At 54.3% G+C, this 15701-nt stretch overlaps 1 protein-coding gene across 6 annotated transcripts in view; it reads right to left on the bottom strand.

Annotated features, from left to right (window-relative positions):
* The window catches only part of KHDRBS3 (KH RNA binding domain containing, signal transduction associated 3), a 117081-nt gene extending 103236 nt beyond the window's left edge, over positions 1–13845 (bottom strand). For all 6 annotated transcript variants that reach the window (XR_008530563.1, XR_008530564.1, XM_054590102.1 and 3 more), the window contains exon 1: positions 13726–13845. Coding sequence is in view for 4 of the 6 variants with exons in the window: in XM_054590102.1 (XP_054446077.1) it covers positions 13726–13813 (88 nt within the window). In the remaining 2 variants the exon portion in view is untranslated. The remainder of the gene's footprint in view (positions 1–13725) is intronic.
* Positions 13846–15701: the final 1856 nt, after the last annotated feature.

Here is a 15701-nt window from a genome sequence, read left to right as displayed (position 1 = left end):
GCTCCATGTGCACTTGAGAAAAGTACACTTTCTGCTGTTAGAGAATGCATCTTATAGGCAGCCCCGGCTGGTGTGTCTCCGTGGGTCGCGCGCCGGCCTGTGAACAGGACGGCCGCCAGTCTGATCCCTGGGCAGAGCACAGGCCCGGGCTGCCGGCCAGCCCCTCAGCTGGGGGCGCACGAGAGGCAACCAACTGGTATCTCTCTTGCACATCGATGTTTCTCTCCCTCTCTCTTCCTTCCCCTCTCTCTAAAAATAAATAAATAAAATCTTTTTTTTTTTAAAAAAGTGTTCTCTAGAGGTCTGCTAGGTCTCTTCAGCTCGTACTGTTGTTCAAGTCTTCTACCCCCTTCCTGATCTTCTAACTAGTTGTTGTAGCCTTATTTTAAAAAGGTATTGCAGTCTCTAACTATTACTGGTAAGCAGCTCCTAATTACTTAAGGACATGGTCGTGCCCTGGCTTCCTACTGTCATTGTAGCAATTTCCCACAAACGGCCAAAAACAACAACAGGGATGTGTCACTTGGTCAGTCCAGAGGTCAGGCGTCCAAAATGGGTATCTAAGGCCGTGTTTCTTACTGAGACTCCCAGGGAGCACCCTTTCCCGGCGTCTCCTCTCCAGGAATGTGCTCCTCTCTGACGCCAAAATGAGAGGAGGTGGGGAAGACAATCTCTTGCAGCTCATGGGCCGAAGGTCTGTGGCCAAAGTTCTCCAACAGCCAGAAGGTGCCGCTGCCTGGAATGTTGTCTCTGCTCCCGCCAGCACCCCCGGGACCCTCTGAGGCGCAGGCAGGCAGGCCTCTGTCAGGCAGCGAGACTCACATTCAGGGTGGAATCTGGACTGACCGCTACCTGCCAATGAAGCGGCACTAACCAGAAACATTCGCAGAGAAAGCAGCAATCTCAGCTTACGCTTGATGGTGAGAACCAAGACCACAAAGCATATCATTTAAATTTAAAGTCTACTGGGAAAGTATGAACCAACTCAAAGTCAATTTGGATGACTTGTGGTCACTGATGAAGAAAAGCGATCGAGAGCAGTAAGCGCCGCAGACAGCCCGGCGGTGATAAACGACCTGCCCCCTGCCCGCGCTCCTCCTACCCGAGGGCTCTCCTCCAAGTTCCTGCCGCTCCGGCCTCCAGGAGCCCCGGAGGCCCGGTGTGGCTTAATCATGACGGGCAGTGACAAATTTGAATATTTCTACTGAAAAGAAACACATCATTTTTAAAAAAGCTTTTAAAGTAAACATTTTAAGTGTAATCCACACCGAAGGAACCACAGACCCTCGATGACGCTCGCTACCTTCACAAGCAAAGGACATGGCTCCTTTCCCCAAGCCTTCCACGCAGATGTCGCTGCAAGGGGTCCTTCCTTCGCCCTGTCTCTCAGTTCTCCCCACTCTCCCTGGGGGAGTCTCACCTTGACCACGGCTTCAAATACAAGGTGACGCATTTTTAGGGAGAGCCGACGTCTGGTAATACCGCATGGATCTCCAAACTGCGAAACTCAGAAACTTTCTCCCTGCGTCGCTCAGCATCCCAAGTGATCTTCCTGAAACACACAGCCGACCGCGTCCTGCCCCCGCACTGAGCCCTCCGGCTGTGCCCCAGAGCCTTAAAATTCATCTTCACACCTCAGCCGCCTGCAGGCCCCGCACATGCTAGACCCTGCCTGCCCCCCGAGTCCTGCTGGTCAGCGCAGTCCTGCCCTCACCGTACATTCAGGCGGACGGACAGAGGCGCCTTCACTCACTCACTCACTTGCCGAGCACTGGGTGCCTCCTGTGGGTCGGCACTGCTCCAGGCACTGGGGATGGGTGGGGAGTGGACGCCCAGGTCCCAGCAGCCCGGGGCCTGGTTACATTCAGTCTCGTGTAACCTCCACAAGTCTGGGAGGTAGGGAGTATCGCACGTGTTTTAACAAACTAAAAGCGTGGCAGTTCAGATGGGTGAAAGTGTGTGCCCCGATCCAAATGCTCTTCCGCAGCACGGGAGACCTCCCGGGGGTCCGAGCCCCAGACGCGAGGCCAGTGCCCGTGGGCCCAGGGCACGCATGCCTCGCACACCTGCCTGAGAAATGGTGACCTCTCTGCACAATCTGTAGCCAGTGCTCAAGTAAAAGAAAAAAAACAAATACACACCCCTCCTCCATCTTCCCTCACCAAAGCATCCTGAGACAGTGAGCACCGCCGTCCTCCTCGGAGAGGAGCCTGAGAGCCACCAACCTGTCCTCCCACAGATGTTCACGAGGGCCTGCCGTCCCCCAAGGCACCGTGCTGGCTCCGGAGGAGACGTCAAGGAGGGGAGGCCGGGGTTCCCGACGGCAGGAACGCGGGCTCCAGCGGGAGAAGGCAGCCTGACAAATCACTGTCAGCTGGAGTGTGAGGCAGGCGATGGCAGATGCACGGAGGAGGCACTGTGGGTGCTGGGGACACACCGAGGGAAGGGGGGCTCGCTCCTCGCACACGCATGCCAGACAGGGCCCGGCAGGCCGCAGGGGCACACCCACGGTTTAATATGGGGACAGAGACTCCGGGAAGCCACCTGACTCACGTCACAGCGCACGCCCGTCTCGCTCTGCAGCCCAGGGCGTCACCGGGGCCGCCCCAGCAGTCACACACAGGTCCCTCCTTCCAGGGACAAAGAAGAACTCTGGCCCGGGGCCGAGATACGCCGTGCACTTGTATTTCTCACAGAGCTTACCACCCTGTGCCATAAATGACTTTGAACTTGGCCGCTCCCCCATGGAGCTGAGCCTGCCTGGAGCAGGAGTGAAGTGCGACCCAGCTCGGGGTCCAGCACGCCGGCTCGTCCGGGACGACGCCCCGTCCCGAGTGGGGACTGAGCACGCTGCAGGCCAGCGGGGAAGACCGGGGGACACACACCCTCCCTGCCTTCTCCAGTCGGCCTCCCGGGAAGCCTGGACAGAGAATCCCCGCGTCTGGAGTCCGACCAGTAGACTTCGCTAGTCCTGCGCCCCACCCCCAACTCTGAAGGGACTTCCCTCTCTGCATCCTTTCTTAGAGGTGACCCGGGGCCCTAACGAAGGCTGGTGAGCCGCGGACGCATGCACCGTCTTTTGAATAAATGTTGCAGCCACAGGCAGACCCCACACACTGCCTGTGGGACCACGGCCAGGCTCATTCGATCACGTACCACCGATGGCTGCTTATTTTGCTGCCACAGCACCACTGAGTACAAGGTATAGCCCACGAAATACTTACTAGCTGGCCTTTCGTAGAAAACGTCTGCTGGCCCTGGGCTTGGAGTTGCCCACAGAGACACTGGCCCCCCACCACTGACACACGGCCACCTCCTGGCTCCGTCCGGAACAAGGGTCTGGAGATGGGACGCCACAGCCCCGTCCCTGGTTTCTGAATCATCCCGCGCTAAACAAGCCAGGGACCCTGGAAGGAACGGCTGGCTCCAGGCCTGGGCAGACCACATACCGGTGAGCCTGGGACAGGAAGCGGTTAGAAAGTGTTTAAAAAAAAAAAAAAGTCAAAAATGCATGGGGTGAGCCTGTCACTAGGACCCGGGTGCCAGGCAGGGTAAAGGGCCCCCGTTGGCCAAATCTGGGACCAGTTAAGCACTGACTTACATAATCGTGAAAGGATCATAACCAGTTGAATTAAAGAGGAACTGCTGGACTTACACAGACGGAGGGAGGGACAAAGGAGAGAAAAAAATGAGAATGTTCCCTCCCCGTAGAAGGGCGCCCGAAGAAGGCAGATGGAACACTGCCTCAGAAAAGCACTGCGTTATGACCATCGCAGTCATAATTAACTCAGGCAAGAAACATTAATGGAAACTAAAATTGGTGAGGAAGAATGTAATGAGGAACAGAGTACGTGCATGGTCTCAAAGCATCTCCCCACAAAAGTACTAGCGATGAGTCACTTCACAATGGAGACAACTGTCCCCACTAATGAAGCGATCGAATTTAAATCACCACCAGTGGGACTGAGTGGGATTGAGCGCGGACCCTGCAGGAGACGAGGTGGAACACGCAGCAGGTCAGCATGTGGTGACAGTCCCCAGGGCACCATGAACTCCCTCGTTCGACGGTCACCGCAGTTACACCAGAGATGGCGGCCCTTGTTCCCGGGCAATTTACACCAAGGCATCTAAGTATTCGGGGGCGCGGGGGGGGGGCGGGGTGGACACCCACCTTAGTCCCAATGTGTCATGAAAATGCACACACAGAGAGAATGGCAAAGCGAATGTGGGAAATACTATCAATGAATCCACCACCGATGAATCCAGCAAATGGGTGCACAGGGTTCTCAGCACTGTCCTTTTAACTCTTCTCGAAGTTCGCAGGGTTTCCAAGTACATACTGTAAGCCCAGGGAGAAGTCAATGCATTCTCCTACAGCAGCGCTTAACACACTCGTATAGGCTCCCTCCCTCCACGGCTACCCCCCCCACCGGATCACTAATCCCTCGATAAAAAAAAGATGATGATGACGATGATGAAGACAATGTCATTGGTGACAAAGGCGGCAGCCACTCTTTCCTCTGCCCTGTTGCATGCCAGGCATGACACTAAGTAACTCTTCACACGACCCATTCAAACTCCCCATTATCTCACCAGCTTTCATGTTGCTCTAATCGCCATTTTGCGGACACAGAAACTGAGGCTGAGAGGGGTTCCCGCGTCCAAGGGCCAAGCCGAGACGCGAACTCAAGTCGGACTGGCTTCAAACTGCGTCCCTAGCTACCCTGTTTCACCAAGGGGTCCATCGTATCTCTGCAGCATTTTCAGGTCGCTGCGGCTTGCACGTGGTCAGTAAACAAAAGGCGCGTGGGGCTCTCCCTAAGTTTTCTTCTTCCGTCTGTATTCGCTGAGGGCACTGACAGTGAAAACAAGAGGCGGAGGAGGCCCAAGGCGGAGAGCCAGCCCCCGAAAATATCACCAGTAGGCGATACCCTGCCCTGACGTCTGAGATTCAGACATCAAAGATAACCCACGAGGAGGAGAAACGTAAATGTGTAATAAAATTTCCTATTAGGTTCAACAAGCATATCCTGTCCACTAAAAATGGATAGCAAACCGTAAACAAATATAAATCATACAGGTATAAAAAACAAAAAAGAGAGAGTAAATGAAACAAATATAAATCACTGTCACATCACCCTAAGGACAACCCAGGCGGCAGGCTTTCTGTTACGTGCAGATAAGGGAGCACAGGCCCAGAGGGAAAGCTGGCCCCAAACCCACAGTTCGGCTTGTCCGTGCAGATTCAACAGATGGTAATTGAATAAATGAGTACAATGAAAGAAACCCTGGGATAATTTCTAGAGTGCTGTGGACTCGATCCAGCTCTCAGCTCTGGCTCAAACTACAAATTTCCAGAATCAGGGCTTTGTCCAAAACTTCTCCCAGGTTCTGAGCCGGGCACTGACCAGGTCCCTCGGCCCACACAGGTCAGTAAACAACAGAAAGCAGGGGAAGCAGGAATTTCCACACCAGCTTTTGTCGCTTGCGTTTGCGCCCCTGCACAAATCAAAGCATCTGATTTACATACACCAGTGCAAATAACTGTTGGGACTGTGATTTTCCCCAAGGAGATAAACAGACTGCAACAGCCAGTAGACGTGAGTCAGGCTATCCCAACACTGGCCTTGAGAAGCTTTTCAGTCCAAAGCCCTTGGCATATTTTCCCTTTAGGGCACCATACGCCCTCGACGGAGAGCTGGCTGCATGACCCGGAACAAGTCATCCACCCGCCTAACCTCTAGCTCTCCATCTGCAGAACAACACGGCACCTTCACAGGGTTGAAGAAGACAAGTCAATACTTTCTGCAAATACTCCTTAGGCGGCATGCCTCTTAAAATATCGCTAATAGGCAAGATTAATATCAAAACTGGAACATCAAAAGCCAAGCAAGCCTGTGGGCTGATCAAGCCCGACAGGTTCAGGAGCAGCGACAGGAGGAGGGGACCAAGAGGAGCGACCACGCTATGCGGGGCGCCATCTAGTGGACGAAGAGAAGCATACAAGTGGCGTAAATACTGAAATAGAGGAATAAGCAAAAACGACAGGGATGAAAACTGTCCCTGGTCCTCTCCATTACGCTTTCTCCATGGGAGCCTGAACCAGCAGTGACCCCTAATGTAAGATTTATATCAACAAGAGAGATCAAAAACGGTGCTCTTGCATGCTCACGCTCTTTATCATGCCAAGGAAGAGAGGCCACGATACGCCAGAAATACCTTCTCAAGTCCTTAAAATAGCAGGGGCTGACTAGTGAGAAACCATGGAAATGCACAGCTTACGGATGCAGACAATGCAGAGGAAGACGTCCTCTGCTCGTGGAGGGACCGCTGAGTGTCCAGATGCATCTGAGACGTGCAGCCATAAACCCACGTGTGGGAGCTTCATCCGCTAATTTAAGCTTCGGGTTCTGCACAGTGGAAGAGCTTCCTAAAACCCATCGGCGCTGCCGCTGACTCTGTGCATGCGATGAGTGAGAGAAGCTTCCTAAAAGAGAGGGTTTCTCCATCCGTAGTCCCCAAACCGTCCTCCTACCATAAAATCACCCTAAGCAACGAAACCAGATGCTTTAGGTATGAAATTATTATTGTAGGCTTTATGTCCGGAAAGTGACACAGGCCATTCTGTAAAAAGCGCAGTTGGTGCTTCTTAAGCACCTACTGCGCGTTAAGGTCGGCACATATGCCTAAAACAAATACGAAGGAGGTAGAACGTCCCCAAGTACACAGAGGGGGGAACGGAGACCCCAGAAAAGAGCCTGTACGGGAGTGCCAAGCAGAAGGCTGTCACGGCCCGTAATCACGGGGCCCTCTCTGCACCGGCTCTCCCCGTGTTAAGTAAGGCTGCTTCCCATGTAAATGCCACCACTGGCCACCAGGTCCCTGCCCCACGTAGTCACACCGCTGTCTGCGCCCCTCAGTGCGGTATCAGCCTGCCCTGCTCACAGGTCGGCCACCCAAGACCGTAACGGGGAATTTCCCAAAGAGGCCAAGCGTGCAAATCCGGCCACGGTGAGCGTTCTGTTTCCACCTGTGGCTCCCAGGTCAGCCCTGGAGGTGGGCAGACCCGAATCTGGCTTAGCAGCTGCCTGACCTTAGGCAAATTATTTGACCTTCCCACCCTTGGTTTTCTCACCCATGAGATAAGGTAAAACGCTTTACCCTTTTAAAACTACTGCAGAAATTAAATGAAATAATGTACATAAAGCATCTAACCCAGAAAACATCAACCACTAGTATTAGTAATCCCAAGTATATTCAAACAGCTCTCCTCCAGAGAGCCAACAACACTGTCTGGAGGAATATGTTCTTGTAAGTTCTTGACACACTTTTTTTCTTTTCTGAGCCTATTTTTAGAAGACAGAGAATTTCTAAACATACCATAAACGGGCTATAAATCCCTGATATCACACTCTCCATCATTTCCGTGACAACCAGAGTATCAGAATACCAGGAACCCTACGCTTCCAAGAGGTTCCTCCAAGAGAGACAGACCTTTGTCACTTACTAACTTTCTATACAGCAAGGATTCCTGCTTCCTCCTTGACCGTGGACAGACACGTAATTCAAACCCCCTGCCTTGAACGCTCACTCAAGACTGAAATGTATCACTGGAGAACACAGGATTAAAAAGCAAGCTCGCCTTCTGGTGCAACACATTTTTGGGCACCTCTTTTAAAAATTCATCCTCCCCAATGGAAATTCCTAAGGGGCTCCTACTATAATGAAACTTTTTACTTAAAAACAAACAGCAATGTCAAGTTCTGTCCTTTTCCCTCTTTTCTTAGCCTATCTTATCAAAATGCTGCAGACCTGGGTTACAATTTCAGCCTGATTACTTTAAGCTGTGCACCTTGACTAGGTGAATCTCTTTACGTGTCTGAGCCTTGGGTGCCTTCCTTGGGAAACACAGGGATGAGACCCCTCCCCTCACCTTGCAGGTTACGAGGGGACCAGAGATAACACACAGGAAGCACCTGGTCCAGAGGGGCCTGAATTTGGCCGCTTCTATTATAATCATCATCCCCGAGGCTAAAGAACACTCGGTCTCTTTTTCTGGTAAAAGAAAAAAAAAATATATATATATATATATAACGACTCCAACTCCCCCCCATAGGACGGCAACAACAGGATCAAGGGCCGTGTGATGCCCAAGTTGCTACTGGCATTGGATCCGCTCTCTCACTTGCTCCTGTGGGGGCATCTGCGTGGCACCCCAGACGGAGGCTGCTCCAGCAGGTGGGAAGGCTCATCTGGCACGTGACACAGGCCTCCAAATGCCTGGTCTGATTTGCCCTAAGTAACTGCACTAGGGGTTTGAGGAAGGAGAGCTAATTGCATTAGGGCGCACTGGCTAAATGAGAGCTTCGAGAATCAACAAAAGTAAATAAACATCTGATTCAGAGCAGGCCGCCCACATCCTCTCACTGCCTCCCGAGAAGGAGCCTGAGGTTGGCATTTAGGGAGCCGGCCACTCTGCAGCCTGGGTGGCTCCCAGCCTGGGGAGCTCCACACCCCACTGAGGACCTGCTGTCCCCTGTGTTTGGGACCAGGGGAGACGTCCGCCCTCCCCCAGCTCAGGTGCTATAACTTCCCAACAGGCAAAGCTCATTCTTGACTGCTGAACGCCAAATACACTCATTCTTCTTCCTTTGTCAGTAAAACACCCTGCGGAAAGGAAAGTGGGCGTGGGCCCAGCTTGATGGGAGGTGGTGAAGATGCAGCAGCAGGAGCCCAGCCCCTCCCAGGGAAGGACCAGAGCCCAGGGGCAGAGTAAACCAGCAGCCACTGGTCTGAGCAAAGCGCGGGCTGCTAGGGGGACCAGAAAATGGGCAATCTGACCCATGGGGTACCTTAGGGCGGGAATTTGAAGGATTGAGTGTTAAAATATGGTCCTGCATCACTTATCTTTCCGTTCTAGCACAAGTGAGAGAGAAAAGAGCAAACAGCTCGTGAGAGGCCCCGTGGTTCCTCTCCGTCTGTCCGTCTGTCCGTCTGTCATTAACTGTCCCATCACAGCATGACCTTGAAACCTCCAAGGTCCGCGTGGTGTGATGAAAGAGCAATAGGCTTGAACAAAGAAGGAGAGCAAAGCTTGAACCTTCACTCACACATTTTCTAAGAATGTCACCTTGGGTAGTTTTCGGTGTCTTGGCTTCCACAACTGAAAAACGGGGTTAATAACCTCGACGTAGCTGTGCTGTTACCAGTATGAACGTCACACACACTGAGAAGTGCTCTAAAATGTTCCTCGGCTGCCTCACTTAAATCTAAACCATCCGGTCACTAAATATTACCAAAAAAAAACACCAAAAAATAAAAAAAAAAAAAAAACCCAGTTGAATGACTAGGAAAACATTCCTTAGGGCAGCAAACGGTGTCTGTAAACTTAAAACTTGCCCTCGAACTCACGCCCGCGAGCACGCGAGGTTCTGCCGTGCGGAGGCAGCCTCTTTCCCTTGGCCCCGGGGAGGGCCAAGCCTCAGAAAACTTGGTACTGAAGTCCGGGGACTGAGACACTGTACCTCATCATCGCCGGCTCACTGTGAATGGGGACACACTAAAGACAATTCGGGCCCGGGTTCGCTAAAAATTGTGAGTCATGCCATTCATTCCCTGTACAACTGAACCCGAAAGAACCGCCCTGCCGTCTGGGCGAGAGAGCCTCACGCGACCGCAGGAAGCGCCCCCCCTAAATGGCGTTTTGCAGTTTTCATTCTCCTCCTCCTTGCTTACTTGACCCATCTCACACCATTCAAGCAAATCAAAAGTACGTTCCAAAGGGGCCCGCAAAAATTAAACTTTCACCACTGGGCTTTGTTGCACAGAGACGCACACTGGGCAACGCGACGGCCCCCCTCACACACTGTCCCCCCTCGCAGAGACCCTGAGTACTCCTGAGTCCCAACACTGGAAAAAGCAACGCAACCGCATGTTTACTTTAAAATACTGACAAAGAACTCTGTCAATCTGGACCCAAGGAGTCCGCCCTAATCCTGGCTCCTTTGTTCCACTCCCTGTTGTCACGGCCCACTACACAGAACTTGGCAGGGGACCAGCCACCAATCCATACATGATATCCGATAATTAAAAATACAGGGTTATGTAATCTTATTTAATGGTTGCTTGGCTTGTGTTGAAAACCATCCAAAGCCATACCAAGAGCTGGATTAAATTATAATGCGTAAGACATTTCTGAAGATGGTTTTTAGTAGGAGTCAGCACATCCCCTACTAGCAAATATAATATAAAATATGGAACAGTACTTTCATCTCCAATTAACCTCCTTGGCAAGAAGCTGCAATGTCAATTCAATGTAGAGGCACCTGTGTATATGAGAGGGCGGGGGTGGGGGGAGAGACGGGGAGAAAATAGCAAAGCCTATGTTCTTTGATTTGGTTTTACATCAACTAAACATTACTTATTACTTCTGGTTAGGAAAAGAAAGTATTCACTATTTGGAGGCTGGCAGGGGGAGGGAGGTTGGGGGAGGAGAGCCGGTCATCCTGAGGGAAGATAAAGTCCGTCCCTAAGGCCCGGCATGAAACAGTAAAGGTGGGAACGCCGACCTGCGTCAGCTCAGGAGCCTGTGTCTTGAGGTCGTCCCAGCTCAAGTTTTTACTTGACGATTAGGAGAAGAAAAGTAACTCAGCTAGAAAGTTGATCGGCATTGACAAAGCCTCAATTTTTTAGAAGTGCCAACACCTCACTTACACGTGCTTCATTATCACAAAGCGCTGATTCCTGAAGTGACGCAGTGGTCACGGGACGGCTTCGGGGCCCGGTGCCCCTCGGCCCGCGCGCTGGCATCGGCGGACAGCCCTCCCGAGAGCGTCTGCTCCCTCAAAGAACCGCTGGACACACACAGAGGGGAAAACGTGTTGGAAAATCATGATGAACCAACTGGACGCAAGCGTACTAACTGTATCAATTTCTGCAGGATTTTAAATCAGCATGTGCAAGGAGTTGGTTCCACCCATGTGGCAAAAACAATGACCTTCGAGACAGAAGACCGGGGTTCGACTTAACTCCGCCTCAGCTGCCCACAAGTGGGTGTAGTGGGGTCCCCCGCCTCCTCCCCTGGAAAGTGGTGAAATCAACATCAGCCACCCACCGGGGCGAGCGTGGGGACTGAACAAGAGGCAGGGGGCTTGGAAACCTGCGCGTTCCGGGCACACCCAAGGTAGCATTAGCATTTGGACACGCTCACCGTGAGGTAGGTCTGCGCGTGCCACTCAGCACCAAGATGGAAGATGTGCATCGCAGACCCACCGTCACGGCACAGCTCAGAGCCAGAACCCCGGTTCCAGGATCGGGCTTCAGAACCACCTCTGAAAAGACTGCTTCCTTCCGAGGAGAAGAGCCAGAACCAGAGCTACAGCAGGAGGAAAATGCTCCCCGCGAGCCAGTAACAAGTTGATTATCAGATTCAACAATCAAAGCTTGCTAATAACCATTCCAATTCAAACTCAAGACATTTTTAGAAATGCACGCGTAATTTTGCAGTTACATAACAGCATAATTAATATTTTAAACGACAGGGCTTTGCTTTCTGGATATCAGCCTGTGATTTAAGGGAAAAACCTTTTAGTCTGAAGTAATCTAAATTAACAGTAATAAGAGCATATGAGTAGCTCTTTGCTTCCCTCACATAACTGTTCAATGTGAGAATGTACTTCTTCCAAGAATTACATTTTTAATGGGAAATTAAGGTAATCAGGTTTAACTTTAAAAAAAAAAAAACCCACTAAACAGCCACACTGTCCAATACCTGATTCAAGTAACTGGAAGCCATGAGCAGTAGTAAAAACACAGAAACCAAAAGAACTTTGAATGTATTTAGCAACACAGGAGGATGGCAACACGGCACAGAAAAATAATCCTGACTTTTAAAATAACTCATTAAACTTTCAGTTAAACAGTTTCCTTAACTGAGTACAACATAACCACGACTCAGCTTCTCTAGTCAGAATAATTCACTTGGCTCCACAGTCCAGAGCACTTCTGGCAGCCCTGCCCTCGCACGGCGTGCAGAGACATTTCTTTCACAGAACTGACAGCCCAGCAGGCGACAAAAGGCAGGGAAGGCATCAAGGGCCAGGAGGACGAACCTAGCTGGATGGAGAACTGTGCCCAGGAGCCCTGGCTTCCAGCTCAGACTCCATTCCCCTCATTTAAGAATGCGTGCCTATTACTTTCTCCCAAGCCCTCCTGATCAAAGACGGCGAAATGTGCCTCCAAGGACCAGGGCAGGGCAACGCGCGGCACACCGATTCCTGTTGAACAATTCAAATGCGCTTCAGTTCTAGGAGACAGGGAGTCTCCCTCCGCCGCGGCCACCATCAGTCACCAGGCACTCCGCTCCGAAGAACCGGCTGCATTAGGCAAACACCGGAGGTCACTGTTTTAAAATGCAGATATCTGTATACAAATAGACTACATCTGCTCATCTTTCACTTTCAACAATGGAAGAGCCAGGGCCAGCGCTGAGACCAGCAAACCGGATTCATCTCGGGAACTACAGACTGTCGCTGCAGAGTGATCCACGCCAAAGGGAACAGACCTGACGGGATAAGGCGCCTGCCGTCCCCTGAGGGAAAGCAGACCACCGGCCCCCAAACCCGTCTTATCTGAAACACATCTTCAGGAGGAGCGGAGAACTGCTCCAGGGAAGGAAGACTTCATTTACCTTCCATCCCGGCAGGGTCCTCGGGCGCTGGAGGAACGAGCCAGGGAATGTCGTCCCGGGTGGGCACCCCTCTGTCAGCCCCTGTACCTGTGTCCTGTGCCTCCCCGGAGGCTCGCACCCTGAGTTAGCTAGAGTAGCGCTAAAATGGCACCGGCAGCTAAGACTCCTTGGCCAGTGTTCTGAGTCAGCCACCAGGGAGGGTCACCTAGCCAGCTCTTCCCAAAATCAGGACAGGAGAGCTGAGGGGGACTCTTGGCCCGGCCTCTTCCCCCCGCCTGCCCCCTCCACGAGCCAGCCTCAAGCAGGGCTTGTCCGGACTCGCTCACCCCCAGGGAAGGCAGGCTGCCATCCCCCCAATCCCCCACCAGGGCTACTAGAGCCTAGACCTGGGAGAAATAACAGGGATGAGACAAGAAACTGGGCTCTGCCCCTCGAACCAATGGGTCCTTCTCTAAAATGCTTGGGGTCTGCCCCCAAAGCTCCTCCAAGGTCCTCAAACTTCGCTAACAATCCAAGCACCTGTTCCCTTCACCTCTTCTGCATCTGATCCCCTCAAATCCTTCCATTTTCCTCCAGTTGTTTCTCCAGTTCCTTAGGCAAACCGAACAACACGAGTTCCCCGAGCCCCCCTCACTCTCCTCTTCCAAAGACAAAATTCAACCCCCCACCCCAGCACAGCTCCCAGATGTTCTCCGTCCCCCACCCATAAGTTTCCCCTGGGTATCCTCCGAGTCCCCAAGAATTGCCTTCAAGTCTCATCCGAACGCCCAGCCTTCTCTTTTCTTCCTAAGTCTCCCAAATTCACATCTCGGGCTTCCCCCAGGTGTCCCATATTCTCCCAGCTCCCCACCAAAATGCCCCCAGATTGCTACCTGGGCACCCCAGATCTCTCCGAGGTCTATTTCCAGCCAGCCCCTCAAGCCCCCACATTCCTGCTTGGTCCCGACCCTCCCCTGTTCCCGAGCCCCCGGGACGCCACTCCCCCGGCCCCCAAGGGCCGCGGGCGACATTTATGGGCCAGCGGCGCACGCCCTCACCTTGGTTCACCAGCCGCAGAGCGTGTGTGAAGGAGGGGTCCAGGGAGTCCTTCTCCGCCATCAGCTCAGGCAGGTACTTCTCCTCCATGCTCGCCGGCCGCCCGGGCCCGGGACGCGGACTCGAGGCGGGCGGGTAGCAACGGCCCCGCAAACCCCGACCGCGCCGCGGAACCCGGGCCGGACGCCGCGGCCGAGCCAAGCCGGGCACTCGGCCCGGCGGCGGCGGCACGGGGCGGGAACCGGCCGCGCAGTCCCGGTCCCCGGGGGTGGCCGCCCGCCTAGTGCCCCGCGCTGGCGGCCGCTCTTCCCGGACGCGGCCCCGCGCTCCCGCACTGGGCGCAGGGGAAGCAGGCGCGGGTGGGCGCGATCAGGAGGGCCCTCGGGCGGGCGGCGCGCTCGGCGAGCTTCAGACAGCCCTGGGCGAGCCCCGCCAGCCGCCGGCGCCGGCGCCCAGCTCAGCCGCGACCCGCACGCCGCGCGCCGCCCCGCGCTCTCTGAGCCGCCGCGCCGAGCGCCCGGTCCCGCCCCCCCGCCGGCCCCGCCCCGCCCCGCCAGCCCCGCACGCTGCGCCTGCGCGCTGAGCCCCCTCCCCGCGCCCCGGGCTCCGCGCCCCACTGCTCCGCCGCTGCTGCCGCCGCAGCCGCAGCCGCCGCCGCCGCCGCCGGATGGGGCCGCTCCGGCCGCGCTAACAGCCCGCAGGGAGGGGACGTCCTGGGCGCCTTTCGCCGGCCCCCGCTCTCTCCTCCAGTCCTGGGGGGCGCCCCGCGCTGCTGTTACAACATCGCCACTCTCAGAGACCGGTCAACCGAGGCCCAGAGAGGGCGAGCGGCTGGTCCAAGGTCACCCAGCGAGCAATCCCGAAGGGAGAGCTGCACGTTCACCCTCACCCCCCGGTCAGGGGCCAGCCCTGGAGTGAGGACAGAGAGCAGGGCTCGAGGTCGCCCCAGCGCGAACTGGGGAAAGGCCACCGGCGAGCCTCCCTGCTCTTTAAGGCTCCCAGGACTTGCCTAACTTATTTCTCTTTGCCGTCCCCTGCTATTTGCAAGGAAATAACGTGGGTACGCTGTCCTTCCTCGGCGCTGCCCTTGGAGCGCCACCCCCAGACCCCAGGTGCCAAAGTCGATTACATAAAAACGCGTGCCCTTCAGGGCGTCTTTGCCATCCCCAGTTGCCACCGACCGGGTTGTCATTCCCTTCTCCATAAGCCGGTGGTGCCTGGATGCGGAGGAGGCCACGGTGCTAGTGCCGGTCCCCTGCGTGGGGAGAGTCCCTTGGATGCACATGGGTACTGATGTCCTTTGTCCCTCTCTGCCCCCTGCCCAACAAACCCTCCCCTGGGCCAGATTTTTCAGATTTTTCAAGCTTGTGGAGTGACCCACCCCCCAGCAGGCCAAGGACTCCAGTCAGCCCTGTCTTACCCCGCCAAACCCCCAAATCATGTTCTGGCCTCAATGTCGCCTTCCTTGGACAGCCTCCCAAGACCACCAGCCCCCTCTCCCGACCCCTGCAAAGCCTGTCACCGTCCTGACTTCCCCGCAGGGCTGGTCAGCCCTCCCAGAGGGCTGTAATTCCGTTTCCATTGGACCGTGGGCATCTCATGGGCAGGGCTAAGTTTTGTTTGTGGGGTGGAGCTGCCTGGGTGAACCTTCCTCCCAGTCCCCCAGGCAACGCCCTGTACTTGGATGCAAACAGAGGCCCCAGATGCTCCGAGTGGAAATCAAAGCTGCTATGAGTCCCAGCCACCACTACCCCACTGTCCCAACTCTCAAACACCCTATCCCCTGCTCCACCCCTGGAGTGCCTGGCCCCCACCTAAGGTGCCCTTGCAGAGTCCCCAGTAAGAATGTTCTCCATGTCTCCCTTTAGTTTCAACTTGCAAGAACCAGTCAAATGAGAAAGTTAAACATGTGGCCTCCAGGCCCCAACGGCCTGGATATGGAACGATGGCTCTGCCGCTCCACCAGCTATGTGTCTAG

This window comes from Pteronotus mesoamericanus, unplaced genomic scaffold (genome assembly GCF_021234165.1).
Source record: "Pteronotus mesoamericanus isolate MK-2021 breed Mesoamerican mustached bat unplaced genomic scaffold, CSHL_Meso_final scaffold_174, whole genome shotgun sequence".
NCBI lineage: Eukaryota > Metazoa > Chordata > Mammalia > Chiroptera > Mormoopidae > Pteronotus > Pteronotus mesoamericanus.
This window is presented reverse-complemented; position numbering and strand designations above follow the sequence as displayed.